This window comes from Ursus americanus, chromosome 7 (assembly GCF_024610735.1).
Source record: "Ursus americanus isolate L20-20 chromosome 7, mUrsAme1.1.p, whole genome shotgun sequence".
NCBI classification, from domain to species: Eukaryota; Metazoa; Chordata; class Mammalia; order Carnivora; family Ursidae; genus Ursus; species Ursus americanus.
The window spans coordinates 56,040,152-56,058,056 of NC_142133.1; the positions used below are offsets into that span (position 1 = coordinate 56,040,152).

General features: G+C 45.9%; 1 protein-coding gene across 4 annotated transcripts in view; it reads right to left on the reverse strand.

The window, feature by feature from the left end:
* Nucleotides 1-17,777, reverse strand: part of GALM (galactose mutarotase) — a 46,883-nt gene extending 29,106 nt beyond the window's left edge. For 2 of the 4 annotated variants that reach the window (XM_087863724.1, XM_087863722.1), the window contains exons 1-4: nucleotides 17,440-17,777; nucleotides 10,411-10,485; nucleotides 9,193-9,347; nucleotides 4,409-4,615 (exon numbers count right to left, since the gene is read on the reverse strand). In XM_087863724.1, coding sequence (XP_087719850.1) covers nucleotides 4,409-4,615; nucleotides 9,193-9,347; nucleotides 10,411-10,485; nucleotides 17,440-17,629 — 627 coding nt within the window. In that variant the 5' untranslated portion in view covers nucleotides 17,630-17,777. The remainder of the gene's footprint in view (nucleotides 1-4,408; nucleotides 4,616-9,192; nucleotides 9,348-10,410; nucleotides 10,486-17,439) is intronic. The other 2 variants (XM_045809045.2, XM_087863723.1) reach the window with 2 other exon arrangements.
* Between the last annotated feature and the right edge of the window lie 128 nt (nucleotides 17,778-17,905).

Genomic DNA, 17,905 nt, shown 5'->3' on the forward strand with positions numbered 1-17,905 from the left:
GGCCCCAGGGAAGTCACTCAACCTAGAATCTCTTGGCCTTCAGGGTAAAACCGGGCAACAATGCTCCTTTTCCACCTTTTCCAGGGTTCTTGTGAGGGACAGTTTAGTAAAGCTGTGGTGTGCGGCTTGCAAATTGGAAAGGACACACACAGGTTTCTGATAAAGAGGATTACATTTGAATAGTATATTTTCAAACTTCACAGCAGAAGACGTGGAAGGGGAACCAGGAGAGGGCTTCTGCCCGGTGAATGCTCAAATGTAAGCGAAACTGGGGATGCTTCTCAACGGGGGATGACTTTGCCATCAGGCAAAATCCGACAGTGTTCTGGAGACATTTTTGATTGTCATGACCGGGGGTGGAAATGCTCTTGGCATCTAGTGGGAAGAAGCCAGGAATTCTGCCAAACACCCTATAATGCACAGCCCTGCAACAAAGAAATTGTCTGACCCAACATGTCAATGCGCTTGGGTTGAGAAACTCCGAGCTAAGCTAAACTGAAAGCTAGGCTGGGTTCTTGAGAAGCAGAGGGAGGCAGAGCCCTGCGGGTTAACCGAAACTGGTCCTCTAGTCAGAAAGACGTAGGCCCACACAATCAAATGGAGTTGTCCTGAGGAGAAATGCCAGGATTTTAGAGACCACGAGAATCTATGTCTAAACCGGCCAGAAATTGCTTTAATTACACTCAAAGGAGGCTCTGTTTCTCAAGAACTGCCCTGGTCTTGTGGGTACGTCTCCCGGTGGGTACACGTGGGCAGGGTAGGAGTGGACGGGAGACAAGGCCAGGACAGAGGCCTCCCCTCTGCCCCCACAGTCTCTCCCTTAGCCACTCCTTTGGTCCCTGTTCTGACCTGAGAAGGCAGGTCCAAGATGGGAGGGGTCTGCACCACCACCTAGTGCTGCTTTCAACTAGAGGGGTCTCTCCTGGCGGGTTCTCCCTACTCCCCCCCCCCCCCCGGTCTCAGGGATCCTGCCAGCACCGAAGAGGCCTCTGGGCCTGAGGGGAGCAGAGATGAGGGAAGAGAAGTGGGGACTGTTTCCTTGGCTCTATCTGCTCCGTGCTCAGTGGAAGGCTGAGTAGTATTCCATTGTATGAATATATCACAATCCGTTTATCCGTGTGCCTGTTGATAGACCTTTGTTTGCTTCCAGTTTTTTACTATTATGAATAAAGATGCTTAGGGATTTCCTTTTTCTGTTTGTTTTGTAGCGTTAGGGCAGGAAGAAAGTGATTCAGTCACACACCAAATAAATTGACGAGTGTGAGAGGTTAGGAAGAAGCCCGGGTGGGGGAGAAGGAAAGGAACATTCATGAGAGTCACTCCCTTAATGGGCATCGGGTCACCAAGCGGCATCTACATTCCTTTATGAAAGGGAAGCAGCCTTCATTTTATCGTTCTGACTGGAATAATGCAGTGATCCACTCTGGTGGACTATTCCTGCTGGGTTCATCTCCTTTCCAGGCCGGTGAAAACCTGGCAAGGAAGGCTGATCCACCAACAGCTCTGGAGGCCCATCTCTGGGTTCGCTGTTGGTTTCGGTTAGCTTTGCTCAGCTGCTACTGGTTCGGAACATTAACCATTTATAGAGCTCTTTGTGGCCTGCCCGGAGCTTTACGGACCTCTCCGTGCATTGCCACTACGACTGCCTTCATTCAGCTCTCGTCACCTCTAGCAGGATAGCGCCAACTTGAGTACTACCCCAAAGCCACAGCAACTCCCTTACTGGCACCTTCGTTTTCCCCTGGCAGAGTGCTGACTTGTTGATGGGACCTGCGCTAGGCCGTATGCTCAGGGAAAGGACGCCCTCCCTAATCCCACATGAGTGTATTTTGATTCGCCTAAGCCCATCATGGTGGTCCAGTTCCCTTGCTGGTACGGGGTTAGGCAGGGCATGGGACACTCTCCTGGCCCATGAAATGTGAGGCAAAGTCTGCTGGGAGCTTCTGGGAAAAGTTTTGTTTATTCTTAAAAATGGAACATTAGAGATATGAAAAAAAGGAATAGGTTCTTTTTTGAGTCTGGGTGGAACTATATGAAGACGTGATTCCCGGAGCTGCAGCAACCATCATGTGACCAGGAGAGGATGAGCCAAAACACTGAAGAGGCAGAATGGAAAGATAGAAGAACCCGGGTCCTTGCTGACCACCTCCCCAGTCATGCTGGAACCCCACTATTGCCTTTCATCTCAAATTCCCCCAGGCTGCTTCCTAGCTCTTACGTGATTGCCCAGTTTGGGGTTAGATAAGGGAGGAACCACAACAACAAAGCCCAAACAACCAGCAACCTTTTCCATTCTTTGAAAAACACAGTTCTCTCCTCCCCCCAGGCCACCAACACTCAATCTTAGAAGTGATGAGTCAAAAGTTGGCCCCAGGTAGAACAAACATACTGCTTATTAAATTAAAAAACAAATAAGCAACAAGAAAATACATACGATGAGCTGACCATTTTAAATGACCAAGTTTTGAGCTATTTCCCTGGAGAGGGTTTAAGACATGCTAATGCTTTCCTGGGTAGGGTAAGAGATGTTCCAAAGATGCAGAGCCCCTGGACCCCAGGCCTGGTGAGTGACCACCCACTCTCCTCAAAGGGCCCCAAAGGGCTGATGGCCCCCTCCTACCCTCAACCCTGAAGCTAGCCGTGGATTCCAGTTGCACGCGCTAAGACAGTATACAGAAGGGGGTTAACGTTGACCACCCTCCTTGTGGGTCAACTCTGTGACCTGTGAGGGTCCTCATGCCGGGTAAATGGACAGAGCCTTAGTGAACTTGCATTCCCATTTTGACTCCTTGATTGGAATACATCAGCAGATACTTACGTATTTAATGCATTTCTGAATCTATTTCTTTAGAGCACCTCCCTCCGCCCCTGATTATAAAATAGGATGTCCTAAGTATACAAAAATGTGGAAAATAATGAAAAATCACCATGATCTACTACCTATAAAAAACCACTAATATTTTGTTCTATTTCTGCCAAGCTTCTTTCTGAATTATAAAAAGTAGAGTCTTGGGGTGCCTGGGTGGCTCAGTCGGGTAAGCATCTGCCTTCCGCTCAGGTCATGATCCCAGGGTCCTGGGATCGAGCCCCTCGTGGGCCTCCCTGCTCAGTGGGGAGCCTGCTTCTCCCTCTCCCACTCCCCCTGCTTGTTCTTCCTCTCTTTCTCTCTCTGTCAAATAAATAAATAAAATATATATATTTTTTAAAAGTACATTATTTTTTATGCACATTATTGCAGAGCCTCTTACAGCTGGGCATGTTTTGGTTTTGGTTTTGGTTTTGGTTTTTGGTTTAAGATTTTTTTTTTAAGGTTTTTATTTCTTTATTTGACACAGAGAGAAAGCAGAAGCGGGGGGGCAGCAGACAGAGGGAGAGGTAGGCTCCTGGCTGAGCAGGGAACCAGATGCGAGGCTCGATCCCAGGACCCCGGGGTCATGACCCGAGCTGAAGGCAGATGCTTAACCGACTGATGCTTAACCACTTAACCACCTAGGCGCCCTGTCTTTAAAATCTTAAGGAGGATGGTGGAAGTTTCTGAGGATAAGCAACAGACAAGTTTAGAATCCTTTTTCTTATTTTTAAGGGATGAACTTTGGAAATTACATAAGAACCAATTAATTCGTGCTATTTGGAAAGATCCTAGAAAAAAAAGCAGCACTTCGTCAGCAGACTCCTAAAAGAGTGTAAAAATGCAAGATATTACTAGTTGGCTGGGAACATCATCTTGTGGTAGGAAATCATGCCAAAGCGATTCAAGTATAGTAGACAATGATGGCTTTTCAGATGAAGAGGAAGTAATAGAGTCTACAGAGTTTAGCTAAACTTTCTACTCTGCCTCATGTAACAGCCTCCTGGACAAGCTCAAAAATGTCATTAGGAGGGAATAAGGTCGTGTGGAGGGGATTACCTGGGGGGTAGGGACCGTCTCTAGAGCTCTCTTAGAGTGGGCTGCATGCTGGAGGCATACAAATGTTGGCAGCATATCTAAAGGGGCTGAGCCAAGCCCATTTTTAAAGTTCCAAGGACGGAAAGTGCCTTCACTGCAATCTTTTAGGGGTAGGAGTGGAATGAGGAAGCAAATATAAGCTCATGTTACAGTGAGATGAGAGGGAGTTCTTGAAATAGCTAGTTCCTTGTCTGAACATGGGGGAAAGAGGTAATTCTCTGGGTAATACAATGTACTCATTCTACCTTTCTCTCTAACTTCCATTTATTGAGCACCTACTATGAGCCAGCTGCTTTGCTAGCCATTTTTGCTCATCACCAGGGTTGACCCCATTGCCAGAGTAATTCCGTCCTGGGTTGGTCTCTCCAGCCACTCCCCAGGTCATTCCACAAAGCACGCGGCAGGAGAGAAGAGGCAAGTTACATTTATGCTGCAGCAGGAGAGCAGAGCAAGTCCACTTACCTGGCCCGCCAGGTTGAAATAGGAATGGTTGGTCAGACTGACCGGTGTGGTCTGACTGGCCTGGGCTCGGTAGTTGATCATAAGCTCCCCACCATCCAGCGTGTAAGTCACCCAGACTTTCAACTCTCCAGGGTAACCTTCCTCACCATCTGGACTGACCCTCGAGAACTGAACGCCATTTGACAGCACCTGAGGGGTCCAGAGGACCTAGAAAAAAGTGTTTTCGAAGCTGTTCAGTCATTGCAATTTCGAGCTAAATGCCACGTTTCAATATTTAAAGCTAGCTAATTCTAGGAAGAGAAATGGTTATATGATCTTCAAGATGTTTGAATAATAGCTTTGTTCTACTATTCAAATAACTTTGTTCTAAATTCCAACAGCTTGGATTTTAATTGTTCTAAAATTTTGTTTTATACAAAAAAGTAGATTTTAAGAGAAAATGTTTGCTCTTTACCTACTCATATTCCCCATAGTCTTTCTCCCTAAACTTATACATATGTGTCTACAATATTTTCTTCTTCCCCTTCTTTAAAAGTTTTGTTTTTGTTTTTTATCTTGGTGCCCCATTCTGATAAATGTCATATAGCGATATCTGCTAATGGTATTAATGGTATTAAAAAAATGACCTTAATAAATCAGCCCCTCTTTCCCAGGGAAGTACTATTTATGAATATTTATAAAAAACGCTCCAAGATTCTCTATATTCCCTGGGCAGAGTTCCAAACGAACAAGAAGACACTTGCTCTGTCAGGAAGAGTTCTGCCCACATGTCAGGAGTCCCGATTTGGGGGCCAGGTTTGTTCCTAGCTCACTGTGTGATGTTGGGCATCAGTCCCTGCCATAAAGGGGCTGGAAAAATGATCCCGAAGTCTTCTTCTCATTCTAGAAAATATGGTTCTAAGGGTGGCAGAAAAAATATGAAGAAAAGTTTTCTAGAATTTTTTGCTTTTGAAACAGGAATCTTTGATTCACACAGTGGTTCCTCTCACCTTTGCTCTAGAGGCCTCAAGATTACCCTTACAGGGGAGGGCCAGCCAGCACTTACTGAGTGCCCATGATGAGCCAGACACTTTGCTAGGAACTTCACAGACACTCTCTTTTATTTTTTTTTAATGATTTTTATTTATTTATGTGACAGAGAGACAGCCAGTGAGAGAGGGAACACAGCAGGGGAGTGGGAGAGGAAGAAGCAGGCTCCCAGCGGAAGAGTCCAATGTGGGACTCGATCCCGGAACGCCGGGATCACGCCCTGAGCCAAAGGCAGACGCTTAACAACTGTGCTACCCAGGCGCCCCCACAGACACTCTCTTATCTGTCTCAGCGCTGACTCAGTGTAGGCATCATTATCTTCATTTAACGATGAGAGAGTTGGGCTCAGAAAGAACACACTACTTTTCCTAGCTTCTTCCAGCTGGGAAGATAGTGGTCTGATCCTGAGCTTTTTTCCTTATTCTATGCTATCAAAGGACATACTGTCCAGAGAGCCCCAGTCCCTTTGAGGGGGGGGTCACTAGTCAAGAGGTCTTTGCTAATAGGAGATATCCATTTGTTTGGTGCTCACCAGCCACTGACCTGGTGCTTTACATAAATCATTTTATAAGATAAAGATTTGGTTGAACCAAATGAAATGACCATCTTTGTAGGTCAAAATAGTTGAACACTGGCCCTTTCAAATGGCTCCCACTAATACTATGACCCCATTTTACAGATGAGCAAATTGAGTTCAGTAGTGTTACCTTGCCTACTTCCACCTCCCATATTCCCGGGGTTGAGTAGAACCTTTTCATAGTTCACGCTCGTTGTTTAAAACTCTTTTTTTTTTAACGATTTATTTATTTTATATATATATAGAAAGAGAGAGAGGGAAAGAGAGAAAGCGCACAAGCAGGGGGAGGAGCAGAGGGAGAGAGAGAGAGAAAGTCTTTTTTTTTTAAGATTTTATTTTTTTATTTGACAGAGTGAGAGAGCACAAGTAGGGAGAGTAGCAGGCAGAGAGAGAGGGAGAAGCAGGCTTCCCGCCGAGCAGGGAGCCTGACGTGGGCCTCGATCCCAGGACCCTGGGATCACGACCCAAGCCGAAGGCAGACACCCAACTGACTGAGCCACCCAGGTGCTCCTAGGAGAGAGAGAGTGTTAAGCAGACTCCAGGCTGAGCATGGAGCCCGACATGGGGCTCGATCTCAGGACCCTGAGATCACGACCTGAGCTGAAACCAAGAGTTGGACACTTAACTGATTGAGCCACCCAGGGGCCCTGTGCCCATTGTTTAAAGGGGTAAAAAAATCTTGTTTAAGTCATACATGTCATTAGTGACAGAACTAAGATTCAGACTTAGGCCTGGAGTCTACAGCATTCCACATCTTCTTTACAGTGAATGTTTTGTTTGAATCTCCTTTTTTCAACAGAAAAGTTGAAGCCAAACACTGTCCTTCCAAATAGACTGAAAGATAATCATTTCTGTGGGCCACAGGAATGGCCTTTGAGCCCAGGCTCTGCCCACCTGCTCCTAGCGTGGCCTGGATCTCTCTCACTGATGTTGAGAGATCCCACATTTACCAGGCAGGGAAGCCCAGCAGGAGCAGAGGTCTCTGCCTTTACATATGGTGAAAGCAGCTGGTATCTGAAACAAATTCACTGACCTTAGTAAAAAATTAATTTTACACCCTAGTTATCTCCTAGAAGTCTTGAATTTTCAAGACACTTAAAATATAAAGCCAGTTATATGCATGATTAAAAAAAGAAAAAATCCCCCAAATGGAAAATTTTAGGAATAAAGTATTTGAAACAAAATGTTCTCCACTTACCACCTAGTTTTTGTCCTTAGAGAAAGAACACAGTGGAAAGTTTTTTGTGTAAACCAATATTATCGGTTAAGTATAATTTTGGGGAAAACACAATTCCTACCCATGGGAGAATATCCCTGACTCCGCACTTTCCAAATTTCCTGAAAATTTCCACATTTGCATCTCTAGGCCTACTTAAATACCATTTCTAATCCTGTTAGGTTATTCAATTTCATCTTTTAAGAAAAATGTGTTGATATAAATAGAAGAAGACGTACCTACAAACCAGCTATTATTCAGTAATTGTCGAGATGAAATACACTGGAAACAAAGTTCCCCCGATACGGCTCACGTTACGCTGTGAAAGCTTACAGTTCAAAAGCTTTCAATATCCCCAGGGAAACATTCCAAGTCTGTCCCCAACCCTCTCTGGGCTTCTGCACAGCCATTTTTTCCAGTACCTACTTACTAAATGAAATGCTACTCTTCCTTCAAGGGTGGTTCAAATCCTGCCTCCCCGGTTGCTAGAATCTGTCCACACCCGGTGTCTACAGCACACCGCTGGCATCTACATTAGGGGCCGGTTGCCGAGAACAGCTGTTTATCGAAGGGTCTGGCTCCCTCGCTCTCCTGGAGTCCCAGGAATCCCCACCATATGACGCTGCCTGGTTCACAGAAGGGACTCAATAGGCACAGTGCACTGGGAGGTATGTCCTCACTAGCTGGCTGTGTTTTTACAGGGCACACAGGTGAGGCAGCGCCACAGAAAACACTACAGTGGAACAGAGGGAAGGGGATCAAACCAGAACAGGTGCTGTTCTGACGCTCCTCTGACGATCCCTGTCAGAACAGAGCTGGGCCTGACTTCCTCTGGTTGGCCTTTGCCCATGGGCCTGCCATACTCCGGAGACCCTCTGTCCCAGTACTGCCAGGACCGAGGCCACCCCTTGCCTTCAAGCCTTCCTGGTGTGAGGCGTCTGATCACGGAGCAACAGGGAGGAGATGGAGCATGTGTGGTTCTAGGCCACAGACGGGAAGTTGGTGAGACGGGAAAGAGTGACCAACTTCCTTCAACGGGACAGGTGGCAGTCAGAGGCAGAAAGGAAGAAATGGTGATCTTGAACTGCCACACACCTTCTAGTATTTTCTGGATCTTCTTTAGGAAATAAACTGGGTGGTATAATTTAAAGGAGAGTTAGCCACCAAAATTATCACCCTGAAATTAGACTAGTAAGAGAGTCGCTGGGGGTTAAGCCTCAGACTCCCACACAGCTAGGAAGCAGGCCAGGCATTTCTACTTCAGGGAGAAGCTGTTTGATCAGTTTGCTGTCCTAACCTTGTTTTGCCGGGATTCGCTTGGGGAATGGGAGTTTTACTGCGGACAGGAGTAATCCGGGGAGAATCTGAGGTAATTTTGAGGCATGAGGCACTTCGCTGGAAGGCTATGCCTGGATGTGGCACCACGCTGCACGGAGGGGGGGCATAGTGGCAGTTTCAGGGGTGTGTGTTGGACCGGGGGCGCTTACACCAGCAGTTATCGTGCAGAAACAAGGGCTGCGGGCCGGGCAGCCCAACCTAGGAGTTATATGGCCTTTCAGACCCTCAGATTTCTCACTTGGTGAGAACGCAGGGCTCTCGTAAGCACGACAGAGAAGACATGCAAATGCCTTGTACAGTAAGTGGCAGGTAGTGTTTGTAAGCCACTTTTCCGTTGTGCCCAAGGTCCACTGGACTTCTGAGCCTGACACCGGGAGAAAGTCATTCCCTATCTTTCCCAAGTCAAGGACTGTCACCCTTTCACTCAGGGCTCCCCTGCCTGTTATAGTCCAACGAGCTACAGAAGGATGGGTCCCCCGAACCCCAGGATCGGCCTCTTTCCTGTATCACCTCCCCACACATCTGCTGTAGGGCCTAGGATTGAGCCTAGCGAACAGATGGTATGTTTGAAGGTACTCTGTGAAGTACGCCAGGTGAGGACTCTGTCCAGCGCCCCCGACTCACCTTATCAAACCCTCTGACTCCTCCATGCAGACTGTTGGGTCCATTGTTAATGGCCAGCCTATGCTCCTTCCCGTCCAATGTGAATGTTCCTTTGGCAATTCGGTTGGCCACCCTGCCAACCACGGCTCCGAAGTAGGGCTGCTTTTGGAGGTAGCCTGCAGGACATGAGATGGAAGTGTTTTTTAAAACTTCAGACCAAAGGTGAGGCTCCCACTGCTGCCCACCACTTCCTTCTGAGAGAAGCTGAAAGTAGGAACAGCTTGGACGTACTCAACTCCTCAGGGAGCACAGAAAAATGGTGTTCTTTACACACGACGTTTTCCCTTTCCAAAAGTAATGCATGTTCTTTGTAAACATTGTGAAAGAACTTTATAAAGCACGAAGAAGAAATGTATTTTTTTTAAAGATTTATTTAGGGATGCCTGGGTGGTTCAGTTGGTTAAGAGTCTGCCTTTGGCTTGGGTCGTGATCCCAGGGTTCTGGGATCGAGCCCCGCATCAGGATCCTAACTCAGTGGGGAGCCTGCTTCTCCCTCTGCCTGCTGCTCCCCCTGCTTGTGCTCTCTCTCTCTCTGACAAATAAATAATTAAAATCTTTAAGAAAAAAAAAGATTTATTTATTTGAGGGGGGAGGGGCAGAAGAAGAGGTAGCGAGAGTCTTAAGCAGACTCCGCATGCTGAGCATAGAGCCCCACTTGGGGGTTGATCTCATGAGATCAACACCGAGCCGAAACCAAGAGTCAGATGTGCAACCAACTGAGCCACCCAGGCACCCCAAGAAATTTAAATCATCTTCATCTCATCACTAGAGAGGACAACTGTTAATATTCTTATGTATATCCTCCTGCCCTTTAGTACATGCAGACATGTGCTTTTCTTCTTTTTATAAAATCGGAGTCTTAATTTAAGTGCTACTTTGTAATTTGCTCTTTTCTAAGTCAATTTCCTTAACTAAAAACCCTATTTTTGTGTTGTCTTGAGAAGAATTCTTCTTCCTCTTTTTATTTTTTTAAAATAATACCATTATTTCATGAAACTATCCTTTAAAGAGCATTAAGCAAATTATATAGGGAGTAGGCATGTCAGAGGAAATACAGGACACCCAGCTGAATCTGAATTTCGGATAAACGACAAATAATTTTTTAGTATAAGTATATCCATATTATTATTATACATGAGACATACTTAACATTTAAAAACCATTTGCTGGGGTGCCTACCTGGCTCAGTCAGAAGAGCACGAGACTCTTGACCTCGGGGTCGTGAGTTCAAGCCCCATGTTGGGTGTAGAGATTCTTTAAATAAATGAATAAATAAAAACTTTTTAAAAAGTTTTTAAAAAACCCATTTGTTATTTATTTGAAATTCAAATTTAATCAGGTGTCCCATATTCTCATTCACTAAATCTGGCAACCTTAATAAAGACTAAAATGTGAAAGGGGCATCTGTGTGCCTCAGTCAGTTACTTGTCTGTCTCTTGATTTCAACTCAGGTTATGATCTCAGGGTTGTAAGATCCAGCCCCATGTCGGGCTCCACGCTCAGCAGGGAGTCTGCTTGAGATTCTCTGTCTCCCTCTGCCCCCTATCCCCTGCTCCCTGCGCTCTGTCTCAAATAAATAAACAAATCTCTTTTTTAAAAAAAGAGTAAAACGTGAAAGTCCCTCTCTTAAGCCTCAACTCTTCTTCTTGTGGACGTCGCTGCTATAGATGAGAACCACTGCTACAAGATAAAATCAGAGAGGGAGACAAACCATAAGAGACTCTTAATCATAGGAAACAAACTGAGGATTGCTGGAGGGGAGGAGGTGGGGAGATGGAGTAACTGGGTGACGGACATTACAGAGGGCATGTGATGTGATGAGCACTGGGTGTTACACAAGACTGATGACTCACTGACCTCCACCTCTGAAAGTAATAATACATTATCTGTTAATTAACTGAATTTAAATGAAAAAAAAAAAAAAAGAAGAGTATGCAATTCAAGCATATGAATTATTTTTACCATGGCTGGAGGGGCTCTTGGGATACAGACCCTGAACCATTAGGCCAGTTGCAGATCATAGGTTCCCATTACTCAACTGGCTGGGTGTAAGTGAAACATTAACCATCCTCTTCCAGGTCTCTCCTGATTCACTCCCCCGCTAACCTGCAGGTCCTCAGAGTCCTGCGTATGGACTGTCGTAATAGCTAACGCTGAGTTCTTCCTAAGGCTCGGCCACTTCCTAAGTGCTCTACATTCAACTCATTTCATCTTCAGGATAGTTCTATGAGCTAGACAATATTATTACCCTCATTTTACAGACGTGGAACCTGAGGACAGAAAGGCTACGTAACTTGCCCCAAAACACAGCTAGTTATCAGAAGAACCTGGATTTGAACACAGCCTGGCTCCTAAGTACTCGTTCTGAAGCATCACATTATTTGAAAAGCACAAGACTTTCTGGTGAATTGATCTTACTACCACCCCTCAGCATAGGCCAGACTGACCTCGCCAAAAGCTCCCACCTCCCTCCCCGCCCTCCTCCCTTTCTGAAGCTGCAGCTTTCAAACTCCTTACACTGGGTAACCAAGAGGAGTTCTGACAGGCCAGGAAAACTTCTCTTGGTTTTGCTTCATCTGCTTTTGTTTTTTTAGTAGACTTTATTTTTTAAAGATTTTATTTATTTGTCAGAGAGAGAAAGAGACCATAAGCAGGGGGAGTGGCAGAGGGAGAAGCAGGCTCCCTGCTGAGCAAAGAGCCGAATTCGGGACTCGATCCCAGGACCCTGGGATCATGACCTGAGCCGAAGGCAGATGCTTAACCAACTGAGCCACCCAGATGCCTTAGACTTTATTTTTAGAGCAGTTTTAGGTCTACAGCAAAACTGAGCAGAAAGTACAGGTTCCTCATATATTCCCCGTCCCCACACATGCATAGCCTCTCCCGTTACCAACATCTCCCATCAGAGAAACACATTTCTAATAATTGATGAACCCACACCAACATATCATTATCACCCAAAGTCCATAGTTCAACAGTAGGGCTCACTCTTGGTGCTGTACATTCTATGGGTTTGGACAAAGGAATAATGATATGTATCCATCATTATAATACAATACATAGTATTTTCACTGCCCTAAAAATCTTCCGTGTTCTCCCTATTCATCCCTTCCATCCCCCTAGCCCCTGGCAACCACAAATCTTTTTACTGACTCCATAAACTTGCCTTTTTCGGAATGTCATAGTTGGACTTGGATAGTAGGTAGCCCTTTCAGATGGGCTTTTTTCATTTAATAATATGAGTTTTAGTGGCTTTTTGTGGCTTAGTAGCTCATTTCTTTTTAGCACTGGGTAATATTCCACTGGGCGGGATGTTCCACAGTTCATTTGTCCGTTCACGGACCACAGGACAACTTGGTTGTTGTTTGGGCAATTATGAATAAAGCTGCTATAAACGCCTTTGTGCAGGTTTTGTGTGGACGTGTGTGTGGACGTGTGTGTGTGTGTGTGTGTGAACATAAATTTTTAACTCCTTTGAGTAACTACCAAGAAGCATGACTGCTTGCTTATAGTTAGAATATGGTTAGAATATGTTTAGTTTTGTAAGAAACGATCAGACTGTCTTCCAAAGTGGCTGCACCATTTTGCATTCCCACCAGCAATGAATGAGATTTCCTGTTGCCCCACATCCTTGCCAGCATTTGGTGTTTTCAGTGTTCTGGATTTTGGCCATACTGGTAACCCTCACTATTATTTTAATCTGCATTTTTCTGATGACGCATAATGTGGACCATTCATCTGCTTTTCAGGAGTCAAAAATATGAAGAAAAGCAGAATTTTTGTTTAAAATCGTTTGGCTGTATCTATTTTTGATTTCTACTTTGATCCGTTCAACCTTAACTCTTCACCAGTCACATGCGTGGCTCTGGAAACAATGACAAATCCAACAGCAATGCTGCTGGTTCACGGGCTTGTAAGAATTCCCTCGGAAGGGACCGCTTTCTGGCCACAGTAAATAGCCCACCACAGAGATAAGAAGCACTTGTCAGTCCTTGGTTTAGAGGAAGAGTTTTTAATGACTGAACCATAAGGACAGCAGAAAGCACTGCTCCCAACTTGTCTCTGAAAAACTCTTCCGAACAAATGGATTTTATACTATCTTCATATGTTACTAAGTTTCTTTGTTTTTTTTTTTTTTTAAGATTTTATTTTATTTATTCGACAGAGGTAGAGACAGCCAGCGAGAGAGGGAACACAAGCAGGGGGAGTGGGAGAGGAAGAAGCAGGCTCATAGCAGAGGAGCCTGATGTGGGGCTCGATCCCAGAACGGTGGGATCACGCCCTGAGCCGAAGGCAGACTCTTAACCGCTGTGCCACCCAGGCGCCCCCATATGTTACTAAGTTTTATATCAAATCAGAATTATAGAGAGTGACAGTCCTCAAATTCTGAAAAGGCCATGACTAAAAAGCTTGTTTTGAAATGCAGAAAATACTGTTTTCCATGCAAAAAGGGCAGGTTTCTAGGTCAAGCCACAATGATGATTTAATCAAGCCAACTGCTGATGTGGGATAAAGGGTAGAGAAAAAGTCTGTCCCTTTTCCTGGGCAAAGGACTGGCCAGAATATATTACTGGATCTTTCCACTCCTCTAACATTCCAAGGACCCCAGCTGGGCTGTCCGCCTCCTACAGCCCAAACTTCAGCCAGAGTGCCCTAAAGTCTGACATAAAAGTGCCTACTAATCCCAGTCGAAGCTTCTACAACCTGAATGACTTTCCTTTGGCTTTCGGAGGAAACATTACTTTCACTGACAAGCATTTTAATTGTCCCCAACATCTTAGATATTTTCCAATGGCCGCTGGCTGCCCACATGGATTTTCATGCCCTTTCTTCAGTGTTAACGAAGTGAGGTAAAAAGTTCAAGTAGTGTGAGGGAAGATATTTGGAGGCAAGGGAAGGAAAAGAGATAAAAACTATTGGTTGTTCACTACAGACACTATCACAGCTGGTAGCACATTTAATCATCACTATCCATTAATTTAGGCGAGGAAGTAAGTCTGGGGAGGTTAAATAACGTGCTTAGGTCCCACGGCTTTAAGGGACAAAGCAGAGACTTAAACCAGGAATCCTCAACGTTCCTCTAAGGGCACTCTTGGCCGTCTGCAATACTACACCGCAGCCTCTGAACCCGTCCCCTTTCCTCCACCCCCCAATGAATCACGGTTTTCAAAAAGCACAAAGTCCATTTTCTTCTATTTTTTTCCACAATGGCTCTCACGGCAGTAATAGCTGGGTATTCGGTGGTAACTGGGGGGAAGATAGAGGGGCAGAACAGGCAGTGATCGTGTGGGTAGGTCGTTGATACCTGTGGCTTATAGGCAAATAGTCTCATCACAGGTTTTGAAAGAAGTCGTAATGATTGTAGGTGGGACATGAACATGAAAAGCATTTTTAAGTATTTTAGGTACAAAAAATGGCAGAAAAATTCATAGGAGGCATTACTGATTTTTCCAGGCTGTAACTAAAAGATCCTATGATTTACCTGTTTAGAATTCTACAGAAGAAAGATCTAATTTTCCCAGGGAGAAATTGAACCATTCCGACCTCCGGTCATGGCCATGATCCAAGCAGTTTATATAAGCTATCTGGGAAACTGGAGAGAGTTGACATCTAACCTGGCAGATACCAAAGGACCATGTCTCAAAGAATTACACATGCTTAGCTCCTCCCTGTGGCTCAAAACGTTTGGGGGACATAGTAATGTCAAGATAACCCCCTATTCTGTCATATTCTGTCACGTCTTGTAGCTTTAAATGATTTACCTCCGTTTTGTTCACATAATACTTACATATTCAGATAGTTGAAAAGAATATGCAGTGAAAATAAAGTCTCCTTCTTAACCCTGCACCCCAGCTACCCAGTGTCTTTTCTTAAAGACAATCACTGTTAGCAATTTCTTTTTTTCTTTTTTAAGATCTTTTTTTTTTTTTAAGTAATTTCTACACCCCACGTGGGGCTCAAACTCACAACCCTGAGATCAAGAGCCATACTCTCCATCAGCTGAGCCAGCCAGGTGCCCACTTTTGCCAGTTTCTTAACATGGGTTTTAATACACAAGAATTAATCAAAATAGTAGCAGAGCAGCATTTCACACTATTCTAACCAAGACAAGTATGCTTCCTGTTATGACATATATGGAGTCTTCTTTTATCTTTAGCAATACTGAGAGAATCTACAAAAAAAACTGAAAGACGGGCTGTAAAAAGGGAACAAAGGGCCACTGCAATAACCACGAAGCCGACTGCACATATTAGAAAGCACTAATTGACATTCTGAGGGCTTTTTTCCAACTTTTCCTCTTCTGAAAATAGCGTGCTTTCCTTTCAAAATCGGTAATTCAATTATCTAAATTATAGCATAGGAATGAGGACGTCTGTCTTGACCCAGCACCCACAATATTTTAGACGCTTTGATTCAACTTTTGGGGGAAGCCTGTGATGCATCCTAATAAGAAAATGCTATTTAACGTTCTCAAGACAGGTGACTACCGTGGAGGGCAATACAGAGCAAGCTAGATCACTATAATCCGAGGGGATCTGGGTTTTTTCCCTCCCTTTCAAGAACATGTGGGGATAATACTTTCTTCACCTAGACTCCCACAGGAGTCCTAGACTCAGAGACGACTCCACTGTATGGATGCCCTCACAAAATCGACACTTCCACGCCTATGAAGACACTGTTGCCTCCCAGGCGTCGTGTCATGGCACACGGTTCACAAGAATTCCACAGACACTTTGTCTTTTAAGATCCGCGTGGCTCTTGTATCAGAACTAAAACGGGTAAGGAGTGAGGGTAGGTGAATGAATGTGTGCAGAGGTGCGGGGGGAGGGCCGCTATCTCCGATCAGGCAGAGATGGAAGAGGTGATAAAAGCAGATGCTGACAGCTCAGTATCTCCAAGGCTTTGCTGGCTCTGGAATTCTAGACCCTCTGTCGAATTCTTCGACTCCATTGGGCAATTTTGCACCAGCCAAGTAATCTCTTTGTGATTCTGCGTCAGCCCAGAAAATAGCTATGCTACTAACAGAGAGAGAGGTGACTCAGCAAAATGATTCTGAAGAATCCTCTTTTGTCACTCGTCAACCCTCATAGCTTCTGACTCTGAAAACCGAAGATCTGAACCCCCACCAGAGAAACACCAAGACCCGGAGTCTTCTGTTGACTTCTAACCATGAGCCATCTTACATATCTAAAGAACCAAACAGATAGAAAGACACACCTAAAGGAAAACCTCAAACCTCCTCTGGCAGTTTTTGTGCACGCCCCTTCCACTGAGCAAAGGCTATTTCTCTTCAAGCAGTTTCCCTTGGCCAGCTTTATTTAGTTCAGACCTTATCTCCTGTCTAGCTACAGGGTAGTGACAAGAGATAGCACTGCGGCCATTTTCCTTGGCTGAGATCAAACTGCACCTGTAATTAGGCATGAATCCGGTGAGTGGGCTAATGTCCATGTCCCCAGCTAAAGGGCAAGCTCTGTGAGGGTCAGGACATTGTCTCAATGAATGACATAACTGAATGAACAGTTTGTGAACGCCTCGATTCATACATGCTCCTAATTGCCCACGGATTCCAATAAAAGTCCATCCTAGTTGGGAGGCCTCATTGCTAGACAGTGAGTCGGTCTTCTACTTTCCACTCGGTACAGGGTTAGTGTGGCCCCCGGAACGCTGGGGCCCCATTACATCAGACCAAGTTGGCAGAACTGTCTGCACCCACCGAGCCACGCTGGAGCATTTCTGAGACCACCAGACCTCAAAGAGGATCTGATGAAGGAGAAAGGAAGTAGAAGACGCAGGTCCCGGATTGTCCTCCTACAGGAGAACACAAAGCCCGAACGGGGAGCCACACCCCCTCTGGCCAGCTCTTCCCTCTCCTGCCCTCGCAGACCTGGCAGCTCAAAGATGGCTCCTGGGTTGCAGGGGTTTCATCTTATCCTCAACTCTTCCAAATTAACTAAAGCAATGCCTAAATGGATAACCAGAGGCCAAGTCCTGTAGTTCCCATTCATTTGTCTTTTTCGGGGCACTGGATGGAAACACGGAGTTGGCTGACGGCAAGCACTCCTGACGGCGACCAGCTCGGGGACTTGCCCCGGGTCCCGGCCGCCAGCAGCCCGATCGATCGGGGGGGGGGGGGGGGGCGTGTGCGTAAAGACTAGTGGGCTGGGGGCCCGGGGCCGGCCCGGCAGCCCGGGGCAGAGTTCAACCCACCTTCCAACTCTGCAAAGCCGAGCACCACATCGGACGCCCTGCCCTGCCTGTCTTTGACCTCCAGGGCCGTAATGGTGCAGCCCCAGGAGATGATGTCCACTTTCAGCAGGTCTGACTGCAGCTGGAACTTCTCCACTGTCCCTGCCCCTGAGGGCAGGTCTCCAAACACGGCTCTGGTCACCGAAGCCATGGGGAAAGTCGCAGGCGCGCCGCTGCTCCCGGCCCTTGGAACTCCAGCCTCCAAAGCTGGAGCGGGAGAAGTTTACTGGAGAAGAGGCGGGACCCGGCTCAGACTCCTCCCCTTCCCTGCCTGGATTGAGTGACCGCTCCTGCAAAAAATGCCCTCTGGCGACTTTCTAAATCTTTCCTTCGCCTGAGGGTGACAGGAAGGCAAAACTTCCAGGCAGGCTTTTCCTTTGCTAACTCTGGCTGCATTGCATGTTGGGAGTGGTAGTCTTTGGATGAT